Source organism: Cibotium barometz, chromosome 17 (assembly GCF_041138505.1).
Source record: "Cibotium barometz isolate CiBa-2024 chromosome 17, ASM4113850v1, whole genome shotgun sequence".
NCBI lineage: Eukaryota > Viridiplantae > Streptophyta > Polypodiopsida > Cyatheales > Cibotiaceae > Cibotium > Cibotium barometz.
The window spans coordinates 18,748,592-18,771,794 of NC_141062.1; the positions used below are offsets into that span (position 1 = coordinate 18,748,592).

The 23,203-nt window shown below is 45.1% G+C and overlaps 1 protein-coding gene across 2 annotated transcripts; it reads left to right on the forward strand.

Moving 5' to 3' along the window:
* The first annotated feature begins 1,592 nt into the window (after positions 1 to 1,592).
* Positions 1,593 to 21,791, forward strand: LOC147629736 (ubiquitin-conjugating enzyme E2 2). 2 transcript variants are annotated; one of them, XM_086811278.1, is made up of 6 exons: positions 1,593 to 1,935; positions 19,675 to 19,700; positions 19,778 to 19,867; positions 20,039 to 20,127; positions 20,263 to 20,424; positions 21,545 to 21,791. In XM_086811278.1, the coding sequence occupies exons 1-5, from the start codon at positions 1,811 to 1,813 to the stop codon at positions 20,389 to 20,391; spliced, it is 459 nt and encodes a 152-aa protein (XP_086667404.1). In that variant the 5' UTR covers positions 1,593 to 1,810; the 3' UTR covers positions 20,392 to 20,424; positions 21,545 to 21,791. The 2 variants fall into 2 exon arrangements, with proteins under 2 accessions (XP_086667404.1, XP_086667405.1); XM_086811279.1 differs by having other exon boundaries at positions 1,629 to 1,935; positions 21,532 to 21,791.
* The last annotated feature ends 1,412 nt before the right edge of the window (positions 21,792 to 23,203 follow it).

A 23,203-nucleotide genomic window follows, 5' to 3' on the forward strand; every position in this document is an offset into this window, starting at 1 on the left:
AAGCCATCAACGAGGCTCTAAGCTCTGAGAGAAGACAGATAGCTCAAGAAGGTATAGTGAAGCATGAGAGAAAGGTGCAAGCAGCAAAGTAGCCTGCTGATGTGCTGCTGGGACTACTGCCCAGGCCCTCTCTGCAAGCTATCACCCAAGTGAAGAAAATGCCCAAAAGGCACTTAGGTTTGTGCCCCCATTAGATAACACCTGCACAGAGAATTCGGCTATGGCAGGTTATAGAAGCATCAATGGCAAGCGTCAAGGATGCTAAGCAAAGAACAGAAGGTAAGAGGTTGCTGTGAATGCTGTACCTGTAAGAGAGGACTGCAAGGCTGCCACATGAGAAATGTCATGGGTAGCTATAGAGATAATCAATTAGCAGTCAGCAAAGCGATGCTGATTATTGCAAGATAAAATTTACAGTTATGGCTAGAGTGTGCTCAAGTCATGTACTAGAGCTGTGTGCTTAGAGAAGAGCACGAGCATCAAGGTCACTTAAGGCTGCGCTAGAGAGGACTGTGTATTAGGTTGATGAGAGTGTGTGAACCCTATATCCCCCACAATAAGTAAACCCGCACATTGTGTAAACCCTATATCCCGCACACTATGTAAAACCACGTCATTGCTCCTCCTCCTTGAGATGGTGCTCCCTTTTGTGAAATTGACAAAAGCAAGGGAGATAGAAAAGAGAAATGCAAACAACAACAATGAGGGCAAGGACATTCCACATATGCAAGCTTGGTGAATGTGAGTAGCCAATGGCTTTACAGGTTGAAGGAAGCAGTAGTTTGAGGGATCTTGTATAGATATCTTGGGCATGACCTATGCCTTACCTTGGGCTAGGTTGGGTGATCGGTTGGAGTCCAACGTAGCTGCCCCTCCTCCAATCATTGTTGCCACCCCACAAATCACCACCCCACGGCTCGCCCCACAACCGCTAATCTTTCGAAATTGTGCAGTTGACGCTTTGTGCCTGAAAATGCGAGGGGTGTGGTCGGTTTACTGGTATGGCATGGTTTACTAGGTGACGTGAAATTGGGCCCGTGCATGGCAAAGCAACAATAAATGGGCGGCTAAGTTTCAAATTGGAAAGAGGCCTCTGTCATGTCATCCACATTTTATACGGCCATGTTAGGTTTACTAGAATGTGCGGTTTTATTACCGCATTGAACATGTGGATGGCCATGATCGGGAGGCTCTTAGTTGTTGATCCCAATACTAAGAGCTGTGTCCCACTAGTGCATGGTGTGCATGCGTTGCAAAAACCTCCCCTCCTGTCCCACGAGGAAAACTCTCTCTCTCTCTAGCCAAAGAACAACTAAACTCTGTAGGGCAAATCTCGTCTCTGCTGACTAGACATCCGACAAGTTTCATACTAAGGGCTGTGTCCCACTAGTGCATGGCGTGCATGCGTTGCCTCCTATCCCACTAAAATAGGCGAGGGGGACCCTCTCTCTCTAGCCAAGGAACAGCCAAACTCTGAAGGGCAAATCTCTTCTCCACCGGGTACACATCCGACAAGTCTCATGCGCCGGAAAATCTTTGATTTTCTCTCTTTCTCACACTCCGTTTCTCTTGTGGGACACAGCACGCACACTAAGGCATTTATTATTAAGTAATACCGAAGACCATACATTGCCAGTCGCGAATTAGGGCAGTGTTGTGTTAGTGGCAATGGAGGAGGGGAGGCTGTTCTTGCGTCTGCGTTCTTGTCTTTCGAAGGAGATGGTGTAGCGGCGGTTGTGGATCTTCTCGTTTGCATGCGGTGCTGAAGATCACCGGCGTGGAGAGAGAGAAAGGGAGAGAGAGGGCTGCAATGTCTACGCCTTCTCGTAAACGCCTGATGCGCGACTTCAAGCGGCTGCAGCAAGATCCTCCTGCTGGCATCAGCGGTGCACCACAGGACAACAACATCATGCTGTGGAACGCTGTCATCTTCGGGTAAGCATTCCATCGCATCTTCAGTATTGCCTAGTTTTCCCCTTTTTGAAAGAACTTTGTTAACAACCGTGAGACCTTGACAACACAAACACCATGCCTTCTGCGTGCTTGAAGTGTCTTCAGCTATTGACACCACCCATCCCTCAAGGGCGACCCTTTTGCTTGCCTGAAAGAGAGAACTTACAATTGAGGTGCCATTTCTAGTTACCTTTTACAGTATTTGTCCACGCAAGACAGTGTCCTAGCATGGAGATTCGTTTCCAATGGGATCTTATTACGGTGAGCCTGATCGCTCCAAGCAGCTTCATCCACTGTGTCTTGAAGGAGCCTAGACCGCTGTGAAGCCTCAAAACACTGGCTTTTGACCGACTGATGGGTGAGGCTCTTCAGCTTATGTTCACTCCTGCAAATCCCAAACCCTAGTTTTCTTTAGGCTGATATTGACGAGACCAATGCCCTTTTCCTCATTAGACCAGTGTCCTGCCTACTTGAAGTGCAGACCTTCAGCTTGAAACATGTATCCCATATGTCCCCTTAATGATACGTGCCTGAAACCATGGACATCTATCTTTCCAATTTAGTCCTGGAATCCTAGCGTAGTGAGTGCAATTTGGTTGGGATGACCTTACTAGGGTAAGCCCACCTGCAGCTGCATTGTGGGAAAATTACGTGGAAGGAAGATTAATGATCCATTGGGTGCTTGCCGAGTTCTCCCAAGCTCTTTGCGCTTAAGAAGGGCATCAGCACATTAGGATTATTATAGCACATTCCTTTGACATAGTTGTAGCGTGCTCCTGCTCGTCCCCAGCGATTCTGCCTGCGCACTCCCCCTCCAGCGATTCTGCCTGTGCACCCCCCCTTTCCTTCGCCTTCGCCTTCGCCTTCGCCTTCGCCTCGCCTCGCCTCGCCTCCCTGAGCACCCCCCCTTTCCTTCGCCTTCGCCTCCAGCCTCGCCTCCCTGAGCTTCCCGCCTGCAGCTCCCGCCGTCCCCTCTCATGCGCAGTAGTGCCACCCCCTGCCTCTTCCTTCCGTCTGCGCGTGCCCCCCCCCCTCCTCTCCCCGCCTTTGTGTTCCCCCCCCATCCCTTCGCCTACGTGCTTTCCCACCCCTCCCTGCCTCTCTTGCTCACCCTTCGCCTCCCCCCTGCCTCCCTTTCTGCTCCGGCTGAGCTGCACCACTCCCCTTCCCTTTCGCCTTCTCCTCAGCCCTCCCCCCCCCTTTTTGTGTTTTTTCCTCTCTCTCTCTCTCCCTCCTCCTCCTCCCGTTGCCTTTCCTCCGTCGCCTCAGCCCAAAGCCTTCCTTTGGTTTCCTCTGCCCCCTCCTTCGTCTTCCAGCAGGTATCAGTGTTCTTGGGGTTCGTTCTTCTCTCGGCATGTCTCGGGTCTTTAGCCCTAGGAGGACTCCACAGCAACTGCTCTGTCAGCCTCGACTGAGGCTGCTGTTACTTACTTGCTTATCCTTTTTGGAAGCGGACCTTCAGCTTCTCGCTACGACTGTCGCATCATTAGAGGCCTCTACTCTAGTATGCAAGATTGTCAGTAGTTGCCAAGCACGAGGACAACTTAGAGATCTTTTGCAAGGGAGTCTCATTGGTGGGCTTGCAAAGATCATAGACATTCACCCTCTGGGACGTGGTTGCTTTCAGGTGGAGTTTGACTCATCAGCGGCATCAGATCGAGTCATGTAGTTGAGCCCCATTGCATTGCATACGGTCCATGCCTTCTTTGCACGAAGGCACCACGGCTTTGACCCTGCGTCTGACCTTCTGGTTGGCGTGTCGGAGTCTGTTTCCCAGGCCTCGACCCTCTTCTCTTAGTGATTGGTGGTGCCATCGGGAGAGAGATGGAATCCCCCCTCACTGCTGCCTCGGCCCTCGCATTGGCAACCGGGATTCCATCCCTTCGCATCTGTGTTGCCTCGCCGAATTCAGTGCCTCATGTTATATCCATTCTATGTCTTCGGGGCGACCCCATCATTCAGCGAGTGGAGTATTTAGACCTTCCAGGCCGATGTTTCATTTGCAGGCAGATGGGACATCTGGCCAAAGCTTGTCCTTGGCGTCAGTCTTGGAGACCGCCTCCTGTGGTTCTCCCTCTGTTTCTCGTTCAGATCCTCACCAGGGGGTAGATAGAGGCAGATTCTCAGGCAGCGGAGCACTAGGTCCCGACTGTGGACGACCCAGCTGCCGGAGAGTGGCAGATGGTTGGCCCGCGCTTGGGCGGCTAGCCGACCACCTGAGCTGAGCATTGCCGCCACGCGCGTGGGCGGCTAGCCGACCACCTGAGCTGAGCATTGCCGCCACGCGCGCCAGGCTGGCAGAGTACAAGAGGATTCGGTTCTGTCAGAGAACCGTTTTGAGTATTTATCATGGCACCCACCCATTGGCGATGAGCCCCCTCTAGTCATGGAGCGGGTTCCTTTGGTCCCTTTGGTTTGGCGATTGGTTCCCCATCGTGATTCCTCCTCCGGCTCTCAATGCCCGGTGCGCATAGTTGCATTCCGTACTCGTACTCATCCGTTTGGTACTTTCAATACGTATCGTACCGGTACCATGCTTTCCAAACCTGTACTTAATTTTTTTTAAAAAAGTCACCAGTCACCAATAACTTCTAGTGAATACATGGTATGATGGAAATCTCCTCATAGATGGAGACTACTCATCATCCTTATCTTCAGGCTTTGATGATGATGAGTGAGTTGTGACTCATGACACTTGATTTAATAGCCAATATGATGTTCTAGTATCCACTGTCGAGGAGCCGCCACTTCTTGGAGATTTAGAAGAGTCTGATGATGATTCCCAGACCATTGCTCCAATTGATCAACCTCAGTCAGCACAGGAGGTTGAGCCCGCAGCTGGAGTAGAGCCCCCACAACGGCCGGAGGCTCCTCGATCTGTTCGAGTACCCAGGTGGTTGTTGGACACCCTTGGGGATTCAGGTGTCACGGAGTTACCCTCCGAGTGGACCACATAGGACGGCCCTCGAAGATCACACAGAGTCCGAGACAAAAGCAATACAGTAGAGCTTCTTCAGCATAAACTATGCTCTGATGTCTCGTATTATGCGGGATAAGGAGCCCACTTCCGTAAAGGAAGCCCTCTCACAGGATACTTGTAGGAAAGCCATGCAGGTGGAACTTAATGCCATCGAGAAGAACAACACATGGGAGTTGGTACTGAGGCCGTTGAAACGGTCAGTCATTGGTGTCAAATGGGTCTTTAAGACCAAATAAAGCCAGGGTAATCCCTCTGAAGGGTAGTCAATGTCTCCCATGTAGCGTCCTCCTCAACACGATCCTTCCACTTGATCTTGTATTCCGTGATAAATGTACTACGCAATCTTCTTTCACGAAATCCAAGAAGCTTTTCTGGCTCGTGTGGAATAAATGTCATGTTCTTTTGACATCTATAATTTCTTGAGGAGTAACTAACTGGTCTGTTCCACCCAGTACTTTCTTAAGTCTACTGACATGAAATACAGGATGAACTTTCACATGAGAAGGCAAATCTAATTCATATGCGATTGAACCAATCCATTGTGTAATATGAAATGGTCCACAATATCTAGGGGATAATTTCGGAGATCAACCTATCCGTAAAGTCTCAGAATCTTTGGGAACTCGCAAATACACCATCGTTTCTTTAGAGAACTCTCTGGGTAAACGATGTCTATTAGAATAAAATCTGTCTCTGTCTTGAGCACTCCTAATAGATTCTTTCGCAACTTGTAACATTTCTTGCATATCTTGCAAAAAATTACGTGCTGCATCATGCTGAAGTCCTGAAAATCCCACTGTAAGAGGTGATCTAGGTTGAAAACTATACATAAGCATGAAAGGACTAAAACCTGTACAAGTATGCTTAGTACTATTATATGCAAATTCTAACATGGGAAGATAATCCTTCCATGAACTCTGTCTTTTGGAGACATAGGCTCGAAGCATATTCTCCAAAATCTGATTAACTCTTTCAGTCTGGCCATCAGATTGTGGATGATGTTAGGAACTCAAATTCAAAGTTGTTTCCAACTTCTCAAAAACAAGTCTCCAAAAGTCACTTGTAAACGTAGAGTCCCCATCACTGACTATGTCCTGCGGTAACTGTAACTCGCGGCGGTGCCCGGGGGACTAGGGCCTTTGACACACTTGTTGATACCATCAATGTATATTAAAACACTTAAACATGGCCACAGCCTTAACACATATCCATCATCACTTTGCATAAAACATAAAAGCTAGACAAAACATCCACAAATGCTGAAAATGGAGCTTGCACGTGTGACACCACATAGAGGCCGGAATGGGCCGAACCCCCCCCCCCCTTGGAGTATTTTATAACCCAAGGAGAATAATATCATGCACAAGCTTTGAGGGCCTTACTCTCCCCACGGGAGATGCCGGATTATTCATAGGTGCTAAGACACTTAAATAAGTGCCATGCACAAGAAACTAGTGCCTCGTATAGAAACATGTGCTATGCACACAAACTAGTGCCATTCAAGAGCACAAACGATGGTGACAGAAAAGCTGGTTCTCCATAGTTCTGGCAATCCTTTCACCCAATCCCAACAGTTCCCGTGTTCTCCCATACAATCCCAACTCTGATCAACAAGCATGGTGTGGAAACAATGAAACACACTTCACAATCGCAACACGAATCCACGTGTATAGTGGAGTGTTCATTGAATTGCCCTCTCACAATCCCAACATGAATCCACATGCATGGTGAGATGAACAATGAACCTCTTGGCCTCTGTATGGGGAGATAGTGATTCTAATATGGCTTTAAAAAATAAATAAATTCATGTCCCAAATAAACGGGCAAGACAAAACAGTCCCATAAGTCCAGATATCATAATCCAAGCTCAAAGCACACAAACATGTGCCATCCACATGACCCTTGGCGTACACATAAGTCCCTTGCCAACCAGGTATCATGTCCACTTTACCACTTGCACTCCGTGTTGGTACTCTGACCACACACCTTGGATGAGAGGTGGGCTCAAGTAACAAGATAAAACAATCACTCGCATGCATAAATAGCCTGGTGCTCCATAAGCATTTCTGCTCCACATAGTTTATAGGCATTTCGGCCACCAACTCACTCTACCCTCTTAAGTGCCCATGTTCCCTTCCATCTGCTCTCTATTGTTCCACCCATACAAGGTAGAAACAATTTTCAAGAGAGCACGTAGGACAAGAGAACACTACACACGGTATGTTGTGCTCCAACCTTCTGAAGTGCCCATGTTCCCTTCCATCTGCTCTCTATTGTTCCACCCACACATGGTAGAAACAATCTTCAAGAGAGCACGTAGGACAAGAGAACACTACACAGGGTATGTGAACCATGAGTTTCATAAGTCCAATGCATCCCAAATAAAGGGAGCTATAAAGAATAATCCATAAACTTGAGGATAAATCCAAATCCCTAGAAAAGAAGTCCAGGAATCCATAGACCTGTATACCATAACTTTTACCACATACTCTGTGCTAACCACACACCTTGGAGTAGAGGTGGACTTTATCCATAAAAGCATCATATCCATGAGATATCCAAAGATTTCTTCTCTATAAACTCGGACAGATTCGTCCATAGAAATTGCTTGTGAAGCCCAATATCTATATAAATCTCGTCCAAGAAAGAAATCTCCATAGATATAATCCATCCCAATAAAGGGAGCCATGAAAAGAATTCATTCCGTTAAAGGCAGCCATAAACAATGTTTCCCTAAAACCATCTCAAGGCAAACAACAACACCTTTCGTCTTGCATGGCTATGCAAGGGTTAGTGAACATCAAAATACTTCATAGTAAATCGCCAAAGCACCAACTTTGCAAACTCAAAGTATACTTAGCTTTTCTTTGCCAGGTGCCAAAAGAAATATCTCCTCACCATATCCTTAAGATATCCCAAGATATATCTCCATATAGCTTGCTTGTAAGCTTGATAATATAATCCACAATATCCATATGGAAAGAGTACTAAACGTGAGCACATAAAGCCAACTCCACACTTCCAAGATAAAATTTTGTGAATTCATAAATCCTTAGATCAACAAGCTGTCTACTGCTGCTCATGCTCTTGCTTCATAAGCGATAAAGCGGCTGGCCATGCTTCATAGCAATGATGGTAAGTGTGGTTCCCACTTGAGATCTTTTCTCTTCTTTATTGATAGAAGGAAGCCTCCGCTTCCAAGAAAGCCTATGCTCTGATACCAATGTAACTCGCGGCGGTGCCCGGGGGACTAGGGCCTTTGACACACTTGTTGATACCATCAATGCATATTAAAACACTTAAACATGGCCACAGCCTTAACACATATCCATCATCACTTTGCATAAAACATAAAAGCTGGACAAAACATCCACAAATGCTGAAAATGGAGCTTGCACGTGTGACACCACATAGAGGCCGGAATGGGCCGACCCCCCCTTGGAGTATTTTATTACCCAAGGAGAATAATATCATGTACAAGCTTTGAGGGCCTTACTCTCCCCACTGGAGATGCCGGATTATCCATATACAAATGCCATAACAGAGCCCAACACAAGGCAACCAAGCCGGAACATAGGATGTAGAAATGCCGAGCCAACAATATAATCCATATACCTCCGTGGGGGTACTGATTCTTCCCCAAAAACCACGGGTCTTCATGCAATAGAGTTGGTACAGCAAGTACAACTCTCCATTCAGCCGGTACAGTAGGTACAATGGCTGGTACAGCCGATATAGTGGCTGGTACAGTAGGTACATGGGTTGGTACAGTCGGTACAATGGCTGGTACAACAGGTACAAAGGCTGGTACAATATGTACAATGGTTAGAAATCATAATAAATGATTAAATACCCTTGCCTTCAGTATTTCTTCGCGATGGAAGCCTCCAAAACAGTCCCCAACAGCCGGTATTCTTCATGGGCAGCCTTCAAGAGAGAGAGAAAGAGAGTAGCCATCATTAGGGCAGCCTGTAACAGTGGTAGAGGCTAGTGTGAATGGCAAGAGAAGGCTACAATGACAAGTGGAGAGCCACACAATAGCTGAAGTGACAAGTGTGAGGCCACTTGTCTCACTTTGATCCACTTTCTAACAAGTGTCAGGCCACTTGTCTCACTTTGGTCCACTTTCTTGCCACATGTCCCAATCTAAAAGATGGGTCCTTCCATAATCTTTACCTCTAAAAATATCCCAACTAGTAGACATTCTGTCATAGGCACTTTGCCAACTCTTGGTATCTGCTCAATTCCAGATGTAATGACGCGAACAGAATTTCCATCGGAGTCAGGCCAAAAATAGCAACTCTCCTAAATTTTAGGAGTGTGGTCCTTTGTATTCTAGGATAATCTCCCATTCCCAAAGCTTGTACTTTCCAAATATTTAGACAACCTGGAGTCCACCAGACTCCTTTCATACTGGGAAATGTCCAGGTTGGTGACAGTAACCCGTATAGTCTAAACAATTGCTCGATAAACTGCTGTGCTAATTGCGTAGCCGTAATGGTCTTCCGTGTCAGTAAAAATCTAGCCATTTTTGTCAAGCGATCCACCACAACGCAAATAGAATCGTGGCCTTGACGTGTTCTTTGCAATCCGATAATAAAATCCATGGAAATACTTTCCCATTTATTACCTGGGATTTGCAAAGGATGCAACAGCCCAGTCTGTCTAAAGCGTTCAGCTTTATTTGCTTGACAAACTTGACACTTGAGAACATAACCTTCTACATATCCTTTCATCTTTGGCCAATAAAAAGTGTGTTTCACTAAAGCTAATTACATGTGTACCCCAGGGTGTCCAGTAGAAGGGGCGTCGTGACACTCCTTAAGAATCTTGGACCTAATGTACACGATCTGTGGTACACAAATTTTGTCATTACGGAATAGTAAACCATTCCGAATCATCCACTGACCTCCTGCAGCCTGAATGGTAGACTGCTCAGTCATTGAGTCTTGGTCAATCAACGAGCTCCCGTCTTGAATTTTCTGCCAAAATGGACCAAAATAACTATCAGTCCTGCAAAGCCCTCTCAATGACTGAAATAAGTCAGTAGAAATCTCGGTAAACGACAAAGTATTCACCTCGCTAAACCGACTAAGCACATCTGCGACACTATTCATGGACCCCTTTCGATAATGAATCTCAAAATCAAAATCTTGCATTAATTCAGCCCATCGAGCTTTTCTTCCTCTCACATCATCTGCATCACACACATACTTGATTGACTAAAGATCAATCAATATCACAAACTTAGAGCCATATAAATAATGTCTCCAAACCTTGAGAGCGTGAATGACAGCATAAAGCTCCTTCTCAAGGGTTGGCCAATGAAATTGAGTGTCGTCTAGCTTTTTACTCTCGAAAGCAACATGTCTACCATCTTGAAATAGAGCAGCCCCGATTGCATAGTCACTGGCATCAGTTTCAAGAACATAAGGGCCAAGGCCGACTAGGATCGGGTAATGCTAAGATAGGTGCTTCCTTGACTTTATCTTTCAAAAGTCTGAAGGCCATATCCAGATCGTTATTCCAAGTGATAGGTTGATTCGACTTACGTCCACGACCTTTCAATAAGTCGTCATCGGCAGTGTGAGAAAAGAACGAAGTTGTTTTACTGTCTGCGGTATAGGCTAGGCCAGAACCTTCTGAACTCGGTCATAGTCAATGCTCAATCCATCTCTAGTGATCTTGTGTCCCAAGTAAATGATGTTGGTCATAAAAAACTCACATTTACTTAATTTAGTATATAGTCGATTCTGTCTTAAAATAGTTAAGACAACCGTGAGGTCTCTAACGTAATCCTCAAGAGTACGACTATATATCAAAATATCATCCAGGAACACAACCATGAATTTTCCCAAATGTTCACGAAAAAGATCGTTCATTATTTGCTGGAAAGTGGTTGGAGCATTGGTTAACCCAAAAGGTAATACGAGAAACTTGTAATGGCCATACCTAGTCCTAAAAGCGGTTCTTTCGACATGCCTTTCATGAATACGTATCTGGTGATAGTCAGTACGTAAATCTATCTTTGTGAAAGACTTCGCTCCGGCTAACCGGTCAATCAAGTCATCTGATCTAGGGAGAGGATAATGGTTCTTAATTGTCAGCTTGTTCAATCTCTTGTAATCTATACACATTCTCCAGGTGTGGTTATCCTGAGTAACATAGGTGCATCCCAAGGTGATTTACTTGGACAGATCTGACCCATCCTCAAATAATCTTCGAGTTGTTTGGCCAACTCTTCTTCCTCAGCTTGGCTCATCATGTAAGGTGGAATACTAACAGGGTGAGCACCAGGGACCAGGTCAATACAATGATCTACTGCCTTTTCGGGTGGTAAGCTCGATGGCAGTTGCTTAGGAAATACATTTTGAAACGAATCAAGTATCTTCTTTAATTCTTTGCTTTCAAACACACTTAATTCATTAACATCCATTGAAGGTATGAGAAATGAAGAAAGTGGAATCAAGACATAGTGAAAAGCAGTATACAAAGAAGAATCCATTATATTTCCAAAATCAACTGTATGTACAAGAGGTCCCTGAGAGGGATGTATACAATCACCTAAGATACTATAATGGGTGTTCCTATGTTCAAAAGAAAAAGTATGACTAGACCAATCTATCTCAACTTGAAGAGTCTTAAACCACTCAATCCCTAATAACAAGTCTACATGCTCTAGATGCATAATATAGCACTCAAGAGTATCTTCGTAGTCTTGAATCCGGATCGGTAGTGTCTCCACCTTTCGCTCCCATACTTGCTGACCCGCAGGTAGGCGTACCTCATAGGTTGATCGTTGGGTGTTGTGTTAAGACCCAATTTTTGCACAAGTTTGTAATTAACAAAGTTGTGTGAGCTGCCAGGGTCTAGAAGAATACGTATTCTATGGCCATTCACTTCTCCATAAACTCGGAGAAGATCATGCACGCCAAAAAACTTTAGAGTTGAACAGACAAATAGAACATGAACTAGGGCGAGAAAGTACAGTAACTGACGTACCTGTCAAAGACAACTGGTTAGCTGCCTTTGGCTTGGGTCTTGCATTGGTCTTGGCACCCTTTTGCTTCGGGCACTCGTTACGCATATGTCCTTTTTCTTTGCAGATGAAGCAACGTCCCTCCTCCTTGAGCTTCAAAGCCTTAAGGAGACGTTTTTTCTTCGTTGCGGTTGAAGTTGAATTCTTCGAAGGTTTGGTCTGAAGACTTTCCTTCTGTCGTGCTAGCCATCGGTGCGGAGAACTTCCTTTTGTGCTTGTTCCCCTACTCGGTAACGGGTTTAGACTTGGAAGAGACCATTGTATCATCATAGATACGAGCGGAATGAATGGCCTCGTTCAAAGTTTTGCATTTGTTGTTTTTAACCTCTAAACGGTACGAGTCGGGTAAACCAGCTACGAAGAAACCCAAAAGAGTAGTAGAATCCATCTTCGTAGCTTTCATCTGCAAGTCCCTAAATTTCTGGAGATAGACCCCATAAGTGAGGTTCTGCGAGGTCATGGTCAAAGTAGCAAACTGGGCAACAATATCATAGTCATCCTCTTTCTTGAGGAATTCTTTCTTGTGAAGGCTTCTTCGAACTGTGCCCAAGTCGTTGGTTTAGGGTTGAGTTCTTTCCACCAAAGCAAAGCTTTGCCTGAGAGGAAACATGCTGCTAAATTGGATCTTTTTGCCATCGTCATATGGATGAAACTGAAAATGGACTCGTCACTTATGTAGCCATTTTTCCTTTATCTCCTTGGTACGCTGCTTTTGCTCATCCCCAAACTGTTCCAGAGTAATATTGGGGCCTAAAGCAGATGCCAAAGTATCCATGCCCGAAAGAGTAGATAGGGTAGTGGTCAACAAAGAGATGGAGTTCTGCAAAGCTTGCATTTGCGCGGCGATTTGTGCTTGACGCTCCGAGGAAGAAGCTTCGAGAGCAACTTTAAACTCTTGGAAATTTGATTTTGAAACAAAATCGTCGACGAAAAGATCTCCATCGGTGGCTTCTGTAGCTGGCAGGTCTTCACGTTCAGGAATGGGCTCCAACTCGGATTCTTGGGTCGATATCTTGAAGAGGCAAGATGAGAGAAAAGATTTATCTTGTACAAGGAAGAGTGCTAGAGAGCTTGAGAGCTTGAGAGATGTGTGGAAAGAAGCCCACTTAAGGGGAATTTATAGGCTTCCCCAAAAGCTTACTTAGCTTTTGCTTTTGTGTTTTTTTTTAAAATAAAAATAAAATATATTTTTTGGTTTTCTAAAAAAAAACACTTACAAAGCAATATGTGGGTTTTTTAAACCCTCTCTAAGTTCTAGAAAAAAAAAACAAAAGCAAAGACAAATGTGGGTTTTTAAAAAAATAAAAAAAAAACGAAAGCTAAAAACACCACGCGTTTGCTTTTCGTGTTTTTTTCTGCCACCCGCCTGCTGTCTGCAATTAGTGCCCGCCTGTTTGACGCCCGTCGGCTTGCGTGGATCACCTGCGCACGTGCTTGCCTGACTGCGCCTGGCTAAAATCGGCGCACCTGCGCTTGCGCCTTCGCATACAGCTAGATTGCAAGGCGTGTCCGCCTACGGGCGCTAGGCCACTCGCCTGCCCGCTTGTGTGAACCAGCCACCAGCGACTGTAGATGACCACCTGCCCTGGCTGCGCATACAAGCTTCTTCGTATATAAGGGCTGAGCTACAACCATACAAGCGCTACTTTCTCTCTCTCCCTCTCTGTTACAAATAGCCGATTGGCTTTTTCTTTCTCTCTCTCTCTCTCTCTCTCTCTCTCTCTCTCTCTTAACTGTTCATACAGTTGAAACACCTACAACCCTTCTTCTTGCAAAGCAAACAACCCATACTAGACCAAAACCTTCTTCACGGGTTTCTATGATGCAAAAGCAACATGCTGAATTTGAAAAAAAACAAGAGTATACATAGAAAAACAGCAATCTTCACGAACTCGTACCTTTCTTAGACCTCATCTTCTCTACCTACTGACTTACTTGTTATCGAGGCTTGCTCTGATACCACTGTCAAATTCCCATAGGATCACCTCGTAGAATGCTCCTAGTATAAGACTCGATACCTACAAACAAACCATACAAACGTGAAGGGGGTGCAGGCCTGACTCACCTCCCAACCTTGACAGTCGTGGGCAAGCCCACAAGTCTTGGCTGTCCCCACGGAGCCACGAGCTGAGCTAACTAGATGGACGTACCGACCAATCTCTACCTCGTGGCGCCCCATACCGCCATGAAGCTACCCTCACTGGCCTCGAGACTGCTGCCGGCCTCGGCTGCATAAAGCAGGTGCACGTCTGCACTAGATCGAGGCTCCTGACCATAGAGCTCTCACAAAAACACGCGAGGCCATCCTTTTTAGGCTCTTCGCCGGTCATCAGGCGTCCACACTTGGGCGCTCGTCCGTCCATACTTGGGTGCTCGCCCGTTAGTCTATCCCTAACTCAGCTCGTCAATCAGCCGGCTTAGCTCCAAGCTTCCCCAAACCTCGAAACTAGTCTTGTGTGCGTGTAGCACACGGTAGATACACACTGTGCACATGACACCGCCAATAGAGGCCCACATTGTCTACATCAGCCCTGGTACTCAAGCCTCCAACTCTGAGCTTGTTGAGCACCAATCTCCAGATACAAGGTTTCCGGATCTCCATGTATCCCTCGGTCCAAGAATGCCTGTGTCTTGCTAACACTCCAAGTGGAAGAAACATACCTCTAGCACTATAGCTGACAGTCCTGCTGGCACCTGACCTTTAAAACCTGTATCCATAACTCGCCGTCGCGTGATGGGACTACTACTCACCCACCCCTATGAGTCACCCAGTCACATGGCAACACCCCCTGAGCACTTTGGTGTTAACTATGGCACTGAGCTCAAGAAAGCTCTCCTGCCAAAACCTGACACCCCTAGCTGGCAAGCTCCCAACCAACTAGTCACGTGTCCATGTGGAACCAAACATCCACAACTCATCATCCCAAAGCACAATCTGATGTCAATCATGTGCTCCAAACTGCTGCTCCATTGGTACCTACCTGTACCCAATGAACCTATATGTACACCTACCATGCATCCTGTTCCCATCTTGCAATTGAGCAAGTACCTTTGAACCTCGACAACAGCTCTCGTCATCAAATGACCTAGCTTGCCTCTGCATGAATGCCGATATCAACTTGTACACCAAGCTCCCAAATCAATGCTCATCCTAGGGATGAAGACTCCTGTGCCTGTACCCTGTAATCCAGAAGGTCATTTGCCTGGGGAATAGGAGTGGCTTACCTTGCCAAGTAACCACATCCCCCTCTCAAAGTGAACACCCCGAGAACCTAAAGGAAACACCTGTACACCAGCAAAACTATGCTGAACTGGCACAAACTCCTAGACCCCCTCGCTATCGAGAAAGGACTAACTGTCTTCCACACACACCTTGAGGATGTGAATCCAAGTGTGCACCCACGAGTCTGAAAACTCTGACAAAGCAAAGATTGGCCGAGCAAGGGTTCAAGGCCATGTGGGAAGGCAACATTCTTGAAAAGAACACCTGCCTCCATTGCCTCCAGAAACGCAGATGAGATAATGCAAAAAACGCTGCTGTAAACAGCCGGCAGCACGTGTACCAAGAAGAAGAGAGGGAAGAGGAAAACTGTCATGTGCACAGTGTGTATCTACCGTGTGCTACACGCACCCAAGACTAGCTTCGAGGTTTGGGGAAGCTTGGAGCTAGGCAGGCTGATTGGCGAGCTGAGTTAGGGATAGACTAACGGGCGGGCACCCAAGTATGGACGGGCGGGCGCCCAAGTGTGGACGCCCGATGACCGGCCAAGAGCCTATAAAAGGGTGGCCAAGGTTAGTCATTAGTCATATAGAGTCTCGCGAGATTTGTGAGAGCTCTATGGTCTGGAGCCTGGATCTAGTGCAGACGTGCACCTGTTTTACGTAGCCGAGGCCGGCAGCAGTCTCGGGGCCCGCGAGGGTAGCTTTGTGGCGATATGGGACATCGCGAAGTGGAGACTGGTTGGTACGTCAACCTAGTTAGCTCAGCTCGTGGCTCGGTGGGGACAGCCAAGATTGTGGGCTTCCCCACGACTGTCATGGTTGGGAGGTGAGTCAGGCCTGCACCCCCATGTTGTTTGTTTGTTTGCAGGTTTCGAGTCTCGTACCAGGATCGTTCCACGAGGAGATCCGGTGGGGATTTGACAGTGGTATCAGAGCATGCCTCGTGAACGAGCAAGTCGGTAGGTAGAGAAGATGAGGTCGAAGAAAGGTATGTGTTCAAAAAAGCTTGCTGTTTTTTTCTGTGCATACTGCTGTTTTTCAGATTCAGTATGTTGCTTTTTTATCATAAGAACCCGTCATGATAGCGATTGTGGTCTAGAAAGGGTTGTTTGCTTTGCAAAGAAGAGGAAAGATGGTTTTGAACTGTATAAACAGTTTCAGGTGAGAGAACAGAAAAAAAGCATGTTCGTTTGTTTTGGTTGAACTCGAAAGAGAGAGAGAGCGAGAGAAGTGGTGGATTGGTTGTTGCAGGGTTGCAAGCGCATGCTGATCGTGTGCTTGTTGGAGGCGCATGCATGCAGTAGGCTAGGCCTACGTAGGCAGTCGGCCAAGCCTACGTAGGCAGGCGCCTAGGCCAGGTGGGCAGGCACCCAAGCTAGGCCTACGCAGGCGCCTAGACCAGGCGGGCAGGCGCCCAGGCCAGGCCGGTAGGTGCCCAGGCCCAGGCCGCCTTGTGGCCAGGCCTACGCAGGTAAGCTGGCGTAGACCACCGCGAAGACTTGCATGAAGGAGCGCTGGCAGCACGGTGGGCGAAAGCAACAGCGCGGGTGATGTCTGCAGACAGGCCGGCGGCGCTAATCCGGGAGGGAAGGAGAAAAAAAAACACAAAAGCATACGGCACTTTTGTTTTTTTTAGATTAAACTTTTTTTAAAAAAGTTTTAAAGCCTCTCCCACATTCAAAGGTGTTTTATTTTTTTAAGAAAACAGAATATATATATCCATCCACACACACACATATATATATATATATATATATTAAAAAAAAAACACAAAAGCAAAAGCTCAAGTAGCTTTTGGAGATAGTTATATAAACCCCTTAAGTGGGCTTCTTGCCACACATCTCTCAAGTTTTCAAGCTCTCAAGCTCTCAAGTTCCCTTGCACTTTTATTGTGCAAAGATCAAATTTTCTCTCCACTTGTCCTCTTCACGATGTCGACCCAAGAATCGGAGTTGGAGTCCCTTGTCGAACGCGAAGGCTTGCCGGCTAACTACGGAAGATACCGATGTCGATCTTTTTGACGATTATGTGTCAAAATCAGATTTCCAAGAGTTTGAAGTTGCTCTCGAAGCTTCTTCTTCGGAACGTCAGGCACAAATTGCCGCCCAGATGCAAGCCTTGCAGAACTCCATCTCTCTCTTGACCACTACCCTCTCTACTCTTTCGGGTATGGATACCTTGGCCTTTGCTTTAGGCCCCAACATCTTTCTGGAACCGTTCGGGGGCACAAAAGCATCGTACTAAGGAGATCGTGGGCACTTGGCTACATAAGTGGCAAGTTTCATCCATATGATGATGGAAAAAAGATCCAGTTAGCAGCAGGTTTCCTCTCCTGCAAAGCTTTGCTTTGGTGGAAGGAACTCAACCCTAAGCCAACAACTTGGGCACAATTCGAAGACGTCTTCAAGAAGGAATTCCTCAAGAAAGAGGATGATTATGATGTTGCCCGGTTTACAGCTTTGACCATGACCTCGCAGCACCTCACTTATGAGGTCTACCTCCAGAAGTTTAGGGACTTGCAAATGAAAGCTACAAAGATGGATCCCACTACTCTTTTGGGGTTCTTCGTAGCTGGTTTACTAGACTCATACCGTTTACAAGTTAAAAATACAAATGAAAAACATTGGACGAAGCCATTCATTCAGCTCGTATCTATGATGATACAATGGTCTCTTCCAAGTCGAAACCCGTTACCGAGCAGGGGAACAAGCATAAACGAAAGTTCTCTGTACCTATGGCGAACACGACTGAAGGAAAGTCTTCGGACCAACCTTCGAAGAATTCAAGTTCGACTCCAGCGAAGAAGAAACGACTCCTTAGGGCTTTAAAGCTCAAGAAGGAAGGCCGTTGTTTTATCTGTGAAGAAAAAAGACACATGCGTAACGAGTGCCCGAAGCACAAGGATGCAAAGACCAACGCAGGACCCAAACCAAAGGCAGCTAATCAGTTGTACGTCAATTACTATACTTTCTCGTCCTAGTACATGTTCTGATTGTCTGTTCAACTCTAAAGTATTTGGCTTGCATGATCTTCTCCGAGTTTATCGAGAAGTGAATGGCCATAAAATTCACATTCTTCTAGACCCTGGCAGCTCACATAACTTTGTTAACTACAAACTTGTGCAGAAATTGAGTCTTGATACGACACCTAGCGATCATACCTATGAGGTACGCCTCCCTGCGGGAAGGCAAGTATGGGATCGAAAGGTGGAGATGCTTCGAATCCAGATTTAGGACTACAAAGATACTCTGGAATGCTATGTTATGCACCTAGAAAATGTAGACTTGTTATTAGGGATTGAGTGGTTTAAGACTCTTCAAGTCTAGATAGATTGGTCTAGTCATATTTTTTCTTTTCAGCATAGGGACATCTAGTATAGTATTTTAGGTGATTGTATTCATCCCTCTCAGGGACCTCTTGTAAATACAGTTGATTTTGGAAATATAATGGATTCTTCTTTGTATACTGCTTTCCATTGTGTATTGATTCCACTTTCTTCCTTTCTCATCCCTTCCATGGATGTAAATGAATTAAGTGTGTTTGAAAGCAAAGAATTAAAGAAGATACTTGATTCGTTTCAAGATGTATTTCCTAAGGAACTGCCATCGGGTTTACCACCTGAACGGGCCGTAGATCATTGTATTGACTTGATCCCTGGTGCTCATTCTGTCAGTATTCCACTTTACAGGATGAGCCAAGCTGAGGAAGATGAGTTGGCCAAACAACTCGAAGATTATTTGAGGATGGGCCAGATCCGTCCAAGTAAATCACCTTGGTGTTGCTTAGAAGAAAGAAAGACAACACTTGGAGAATGTGTATAGATTACAAGAGATTGAACAAACTGACAATTAAGAATCGTTATTCTCTCCCTAGATCAGATGACCTGATTGACCGGTTAGCAGGAGCGAAATATTTCACGAAGATAGATTTACGTACTGGCTATCACCAGATACGTATTCATGAAAGGCATGTCGAAAGTACCGCCTTTTGGACTAGGTATGGCCATTACGAGTTTCTCCTATTACCTTTTGGGTTAACCAATGCTCCAGCCACTTTCCAGCAAATGATGAACGATCTTTTTCGTGAAGATTTGGGGAAATTTGTGGTGGTGTTCCTGGATGATATTTTGATATATAGTCGTACTCTTGAGGATCATGTTAGACACCTCACGATTGTCTTATCTATTTTAAGGCAGAATTGACTATATGCTAAGTTAAGTAAAGATAGCCGATAGGTTGCTAGACATGCCCACGACTGCAATCATGCAGTCGGCTAGATACAGTCCAAGTCGGATCGATGCCAGGCCATGAAATGTAGGCTGTTGGTGAATCAATACAACCGAAGGGGTGTCTGCCTTTTTATCCAAAGCCAAGCCTAACCACGTTAAAGCTCAATGCCTGTTTTTTTCCTGCTTTTTGTTGTTTTGCTGAATGTTCATCTACTAAAATAGATTATGTATTGTGTTTTTATGCTTTTGTAGGCCTGATGACACCCCATGGGATGGAGGTATGTTGTTCACACGATTTCGTGGCTTTCCTCCGTTTCTTAATGTCTATGTCTTAGTGTATTTATTTGGAATTTAGGTACGTTCAAGCTCACTCTGCAATTTACGGAAGATTACCCCAACAAGCCGCCAACTGTGCGTTTTGTCTCCAGAATGTTCCATCCCAACAGTAAGTTTACTTTTTTGGAGAACACCTTAAAAACCTGATTTGCTTGAGTCTACTCAATCTTCTCTAGTTTTCTTTTCTGCCCAAGCGCAGTATTGAGAAAAGATTACAAGTCCTCCAATTTCTTCACTTCTGCGAAAGCTGGAATCTTATATTTGACTCCTTGTCTTGTAGTCTATGCTGATGGAAGCATTTGCTTGGACATACTACAAAATCAATGGAGTCCAATTTATGATGTGGCTGCAATTCTGACATCAATTCAGGTATTTCTTGCATGCTTATTCAGGCTGACATTGGACTGTGTTGCTCTTCTTGTCTTGGCTTTAACGAGTCCGCATTGCTGATCATGATAGGAGTGTGGGGTTTTACGAGGTGCGATAATTGTTGTATGTATGCAGTCTCTACTTTGTGATCCAAATCCCAACTCTCCTGCAAATTCTGAGGCTGCACGAATGTATAGTGAAAATCGCCGAGAATACAACAGAAAAGTTCGTGAAATTGTGGAGCAGAGCTGGACAGCTGAGTAGGAAATTTGAATGACAAATTGAGCTTTCATGAAGGTAGGAAACCTCTTTGATTCTAGTTCTGGCTATTTTATTTTTTACTGATTACATATGAACTTCATAAAACATATTGCAAGGCACAGATTACTGTATGCATCGTGCATCTTCTGTAATTGTCATGCCTAACAAGGGTTAGGGCTGGAAACAAGGGATTTCTTTTTGACCCTTATTCCACAATTCTCTTGTGGGTTGAATATTCTGCGCCCAAATATTGTGCCACATTGTATGATGTGAGAAAGCTCTTACATATATGTAGTACCATGAAGAGCTTGGTTTACAAGTTTCCTTGATGGCAATGGGCATTTAACATGGATTCGAGGGTGAGTGCTTTAAGCATCTAGGTTATACTATGATCAAAGTTCATTTTAGACTAACTTTCTAGTGCAATGATTTGCACTTGAGTACGTTGTTTTGCTAGATTGCCCAGTGTTGAAAGACGATATTGTACCTTAAATGTGCCTATCGTGCTCACTTTTGGTCTCCATGTGGAGACCTCATCTGATTAGTGTAGTGTGGCTTTGTTGGATCGCTTTACATTTAGGTCCTCGTCTATGAGGTGAGCCATTTCATTTAGACCTTGAGGCCATGAGAGGACTGCATACAAATGTCAGTTTTACGTTGAAAGGGTGGCTGGCCAAGCCTGTCACTGAAGTGTGCACTATGGTTCTCAATGGCTGCCATTTGCAGCTGTAGGCTGTCAAATGTATGGATTATTGTTAAATGATTGTTTTGGGCATTTGATGACATATTTATGGTGATGTTGGACTGACTGACCCACCGACTGACTTATGGAAGGAGTGCCTGGGAGCATTGGAAACTATATGCTTATTGGGTTTCTTGTGAGCAATACCCATGTCTTGATGTCTAGATTGCCATAACTCAAGTTTTCATGGATCGCATTGATGCCATCAGGTGTAATCATTCTTTGCAACAGTTTCTTTATTGAAATCTCACAGTTTTTGTTTCTTGTTTGTTTTCTATGTTATCATGCTTTTGTGTGTGCAGCCTCTTGTTCTTAACAACTTGTTCATGCATTTATTTGCTTGTTTAGGTGATGTTTGTGGTAATGTTATAACTTCATGATGCAGCTGTCTGTAATTGTAGGCATTTTGTGCAGTTTTACAGATGGTTATGGAGAAGACTACTTCAAGGAGGGGTTTCTTTCATCTCTTTTGGGCTTCTATGTATGTCGGACAGAGCTGTTTCTTTTTATGTTGAAGAGAGCTATGTATTGAGATTTGACTGACTCCTTGTTCTGCTAGCTCAAGGCACATGAACACAAATGAAATAAGTCTTATGAGACTCTGTGTATTATAGTAAACATGATTTCTTGATGCAAAAACCATAGTTGCTGGTTATTTTTATCCTTCTACACAGCGGAAACCTTAAGTTTTGTCCTGGATAGTTCAAGGTTTGGTTTTCCAATTGACGTGGTTTAAATTGGCACAAGAGGTTTTTTTGTTGTTCGTGCTCTTAACTCGTCCGAGTCATGTTCTATTTTTTGTGATTCAATGAAGCAGGCAAGTTGAATGAGGCGATACTTGAAAGTAAGTTTGTTCTTTGCAGTTGTTTAAACACTCAGTCACTTGAAAGTTTGTTCTTTGCAGTTGTTCTTTGCAGTTGTTTAAACACTCAGTCACTTGAAAGTCTTAGGATAGCTGTCGGGTGAACAGATTGGTATCTGAAGGGTTGTTTTGTCTTGTCCTTCCGTTGAAGCACCCCAGCCTTGTCTTCTATGCCCATGTATTATTATTATTATTATTATTATTTTTGCATGAGGTCTTATTCCATTCCTAGTTGCACACAAGAATTTCACTTGGCTACACACACACACACACACACACACACACACACACCATACTAACCACACACAAGGGGGTACCACCCTTCCAAACCACTTTGTAGGCAGTGAACAAGCTGTGGGACGAACCCCACACGTTACTCGCTCGGCAGATTGGAGTGAACACCTTGCACAACTTTGGTAGAACTGGGCGTCGTTAGTTGAGTTACGATCTTTGATGTCCATAGGAACCATCATCCCTGATCCAAAAGTGAGCTTGAAGGGCAACCATTGCACACTTCTGTTGTCACAGGATTGCTGAAGAGGAAGGTGGAAGCGAGCGTGATGACGATCGCTTTCTGACGTGACCTAAGGTGTGCGGATGGCAACCTCCGTGCCCACTTGCACGCGAACACACCCTTAGTATAAGATGTCAAAGCTCTTGGGGAAGATGTCTATCTGCATTCACATTTGAAACAACTATCCAACCCAAGGAGAAGGTGATAAGGTTATGGGTGGGAGGCATTATAAGAGCGCATAATGTCACATACATCATACTCCCTTGTCTTCCATACTTATTCAAAACATCAATGATATAAATCAATATCTAAGAGTTCAGTAAATTCTAGACTGTTGGCTGAAAGTAGTTAGCGCCTCATAGATGCCTTAACATACTCCCCTTGCTTCAAAATTAGAATGCTTTGTAGTCTTTCCATGCAATTTTTCGTGTAGAAAGTGAGAAAATGATTCTCTCTTTACATGTAGTTGCTGCATGAATGTAGAGAATTTGGAGGAGAATCGGATGAATTTGGGATTGACGTGTAGAAATTCCATTTTGGGAGGTGAAATTCTCAGTTTCTTTTCTGTTCCCGGGAATTGGCACTGGCATGCTACATCTGTTCTTGAGGTGATGGTTAAGGCCTTCTAGAAAAGGTGGTCTAGACTTGTAGCGGTTGCCATCTCTTAAATTCTGAAGGGGACTACACGTTAAAGCTG

Bases quoted from the DNA above. Each gene is read 5' to 3' on its own strand.
- LOC147629736 (XM_086811278.1), top strand. From the start codon at position 1,811: ATGTCTACGCCTTCTCGTAAACGCCTGATGCGCGACTTCAAGCGGCTG. The intron at 19,701-19,777 runs GTATGTTGTTCA...TTTGGAATTTAG, and splicing joins TGACACCCCATGGGATGGAG to GTACGTTCAAGCTCACTCTG. The intron at 20,128-20,262 runs GTATTTCTTGCA...GTATGTATGCAG, and splicing joins CAATTCTGACATCAATTCAG to TCTCTACTTTGTGATCCAAA.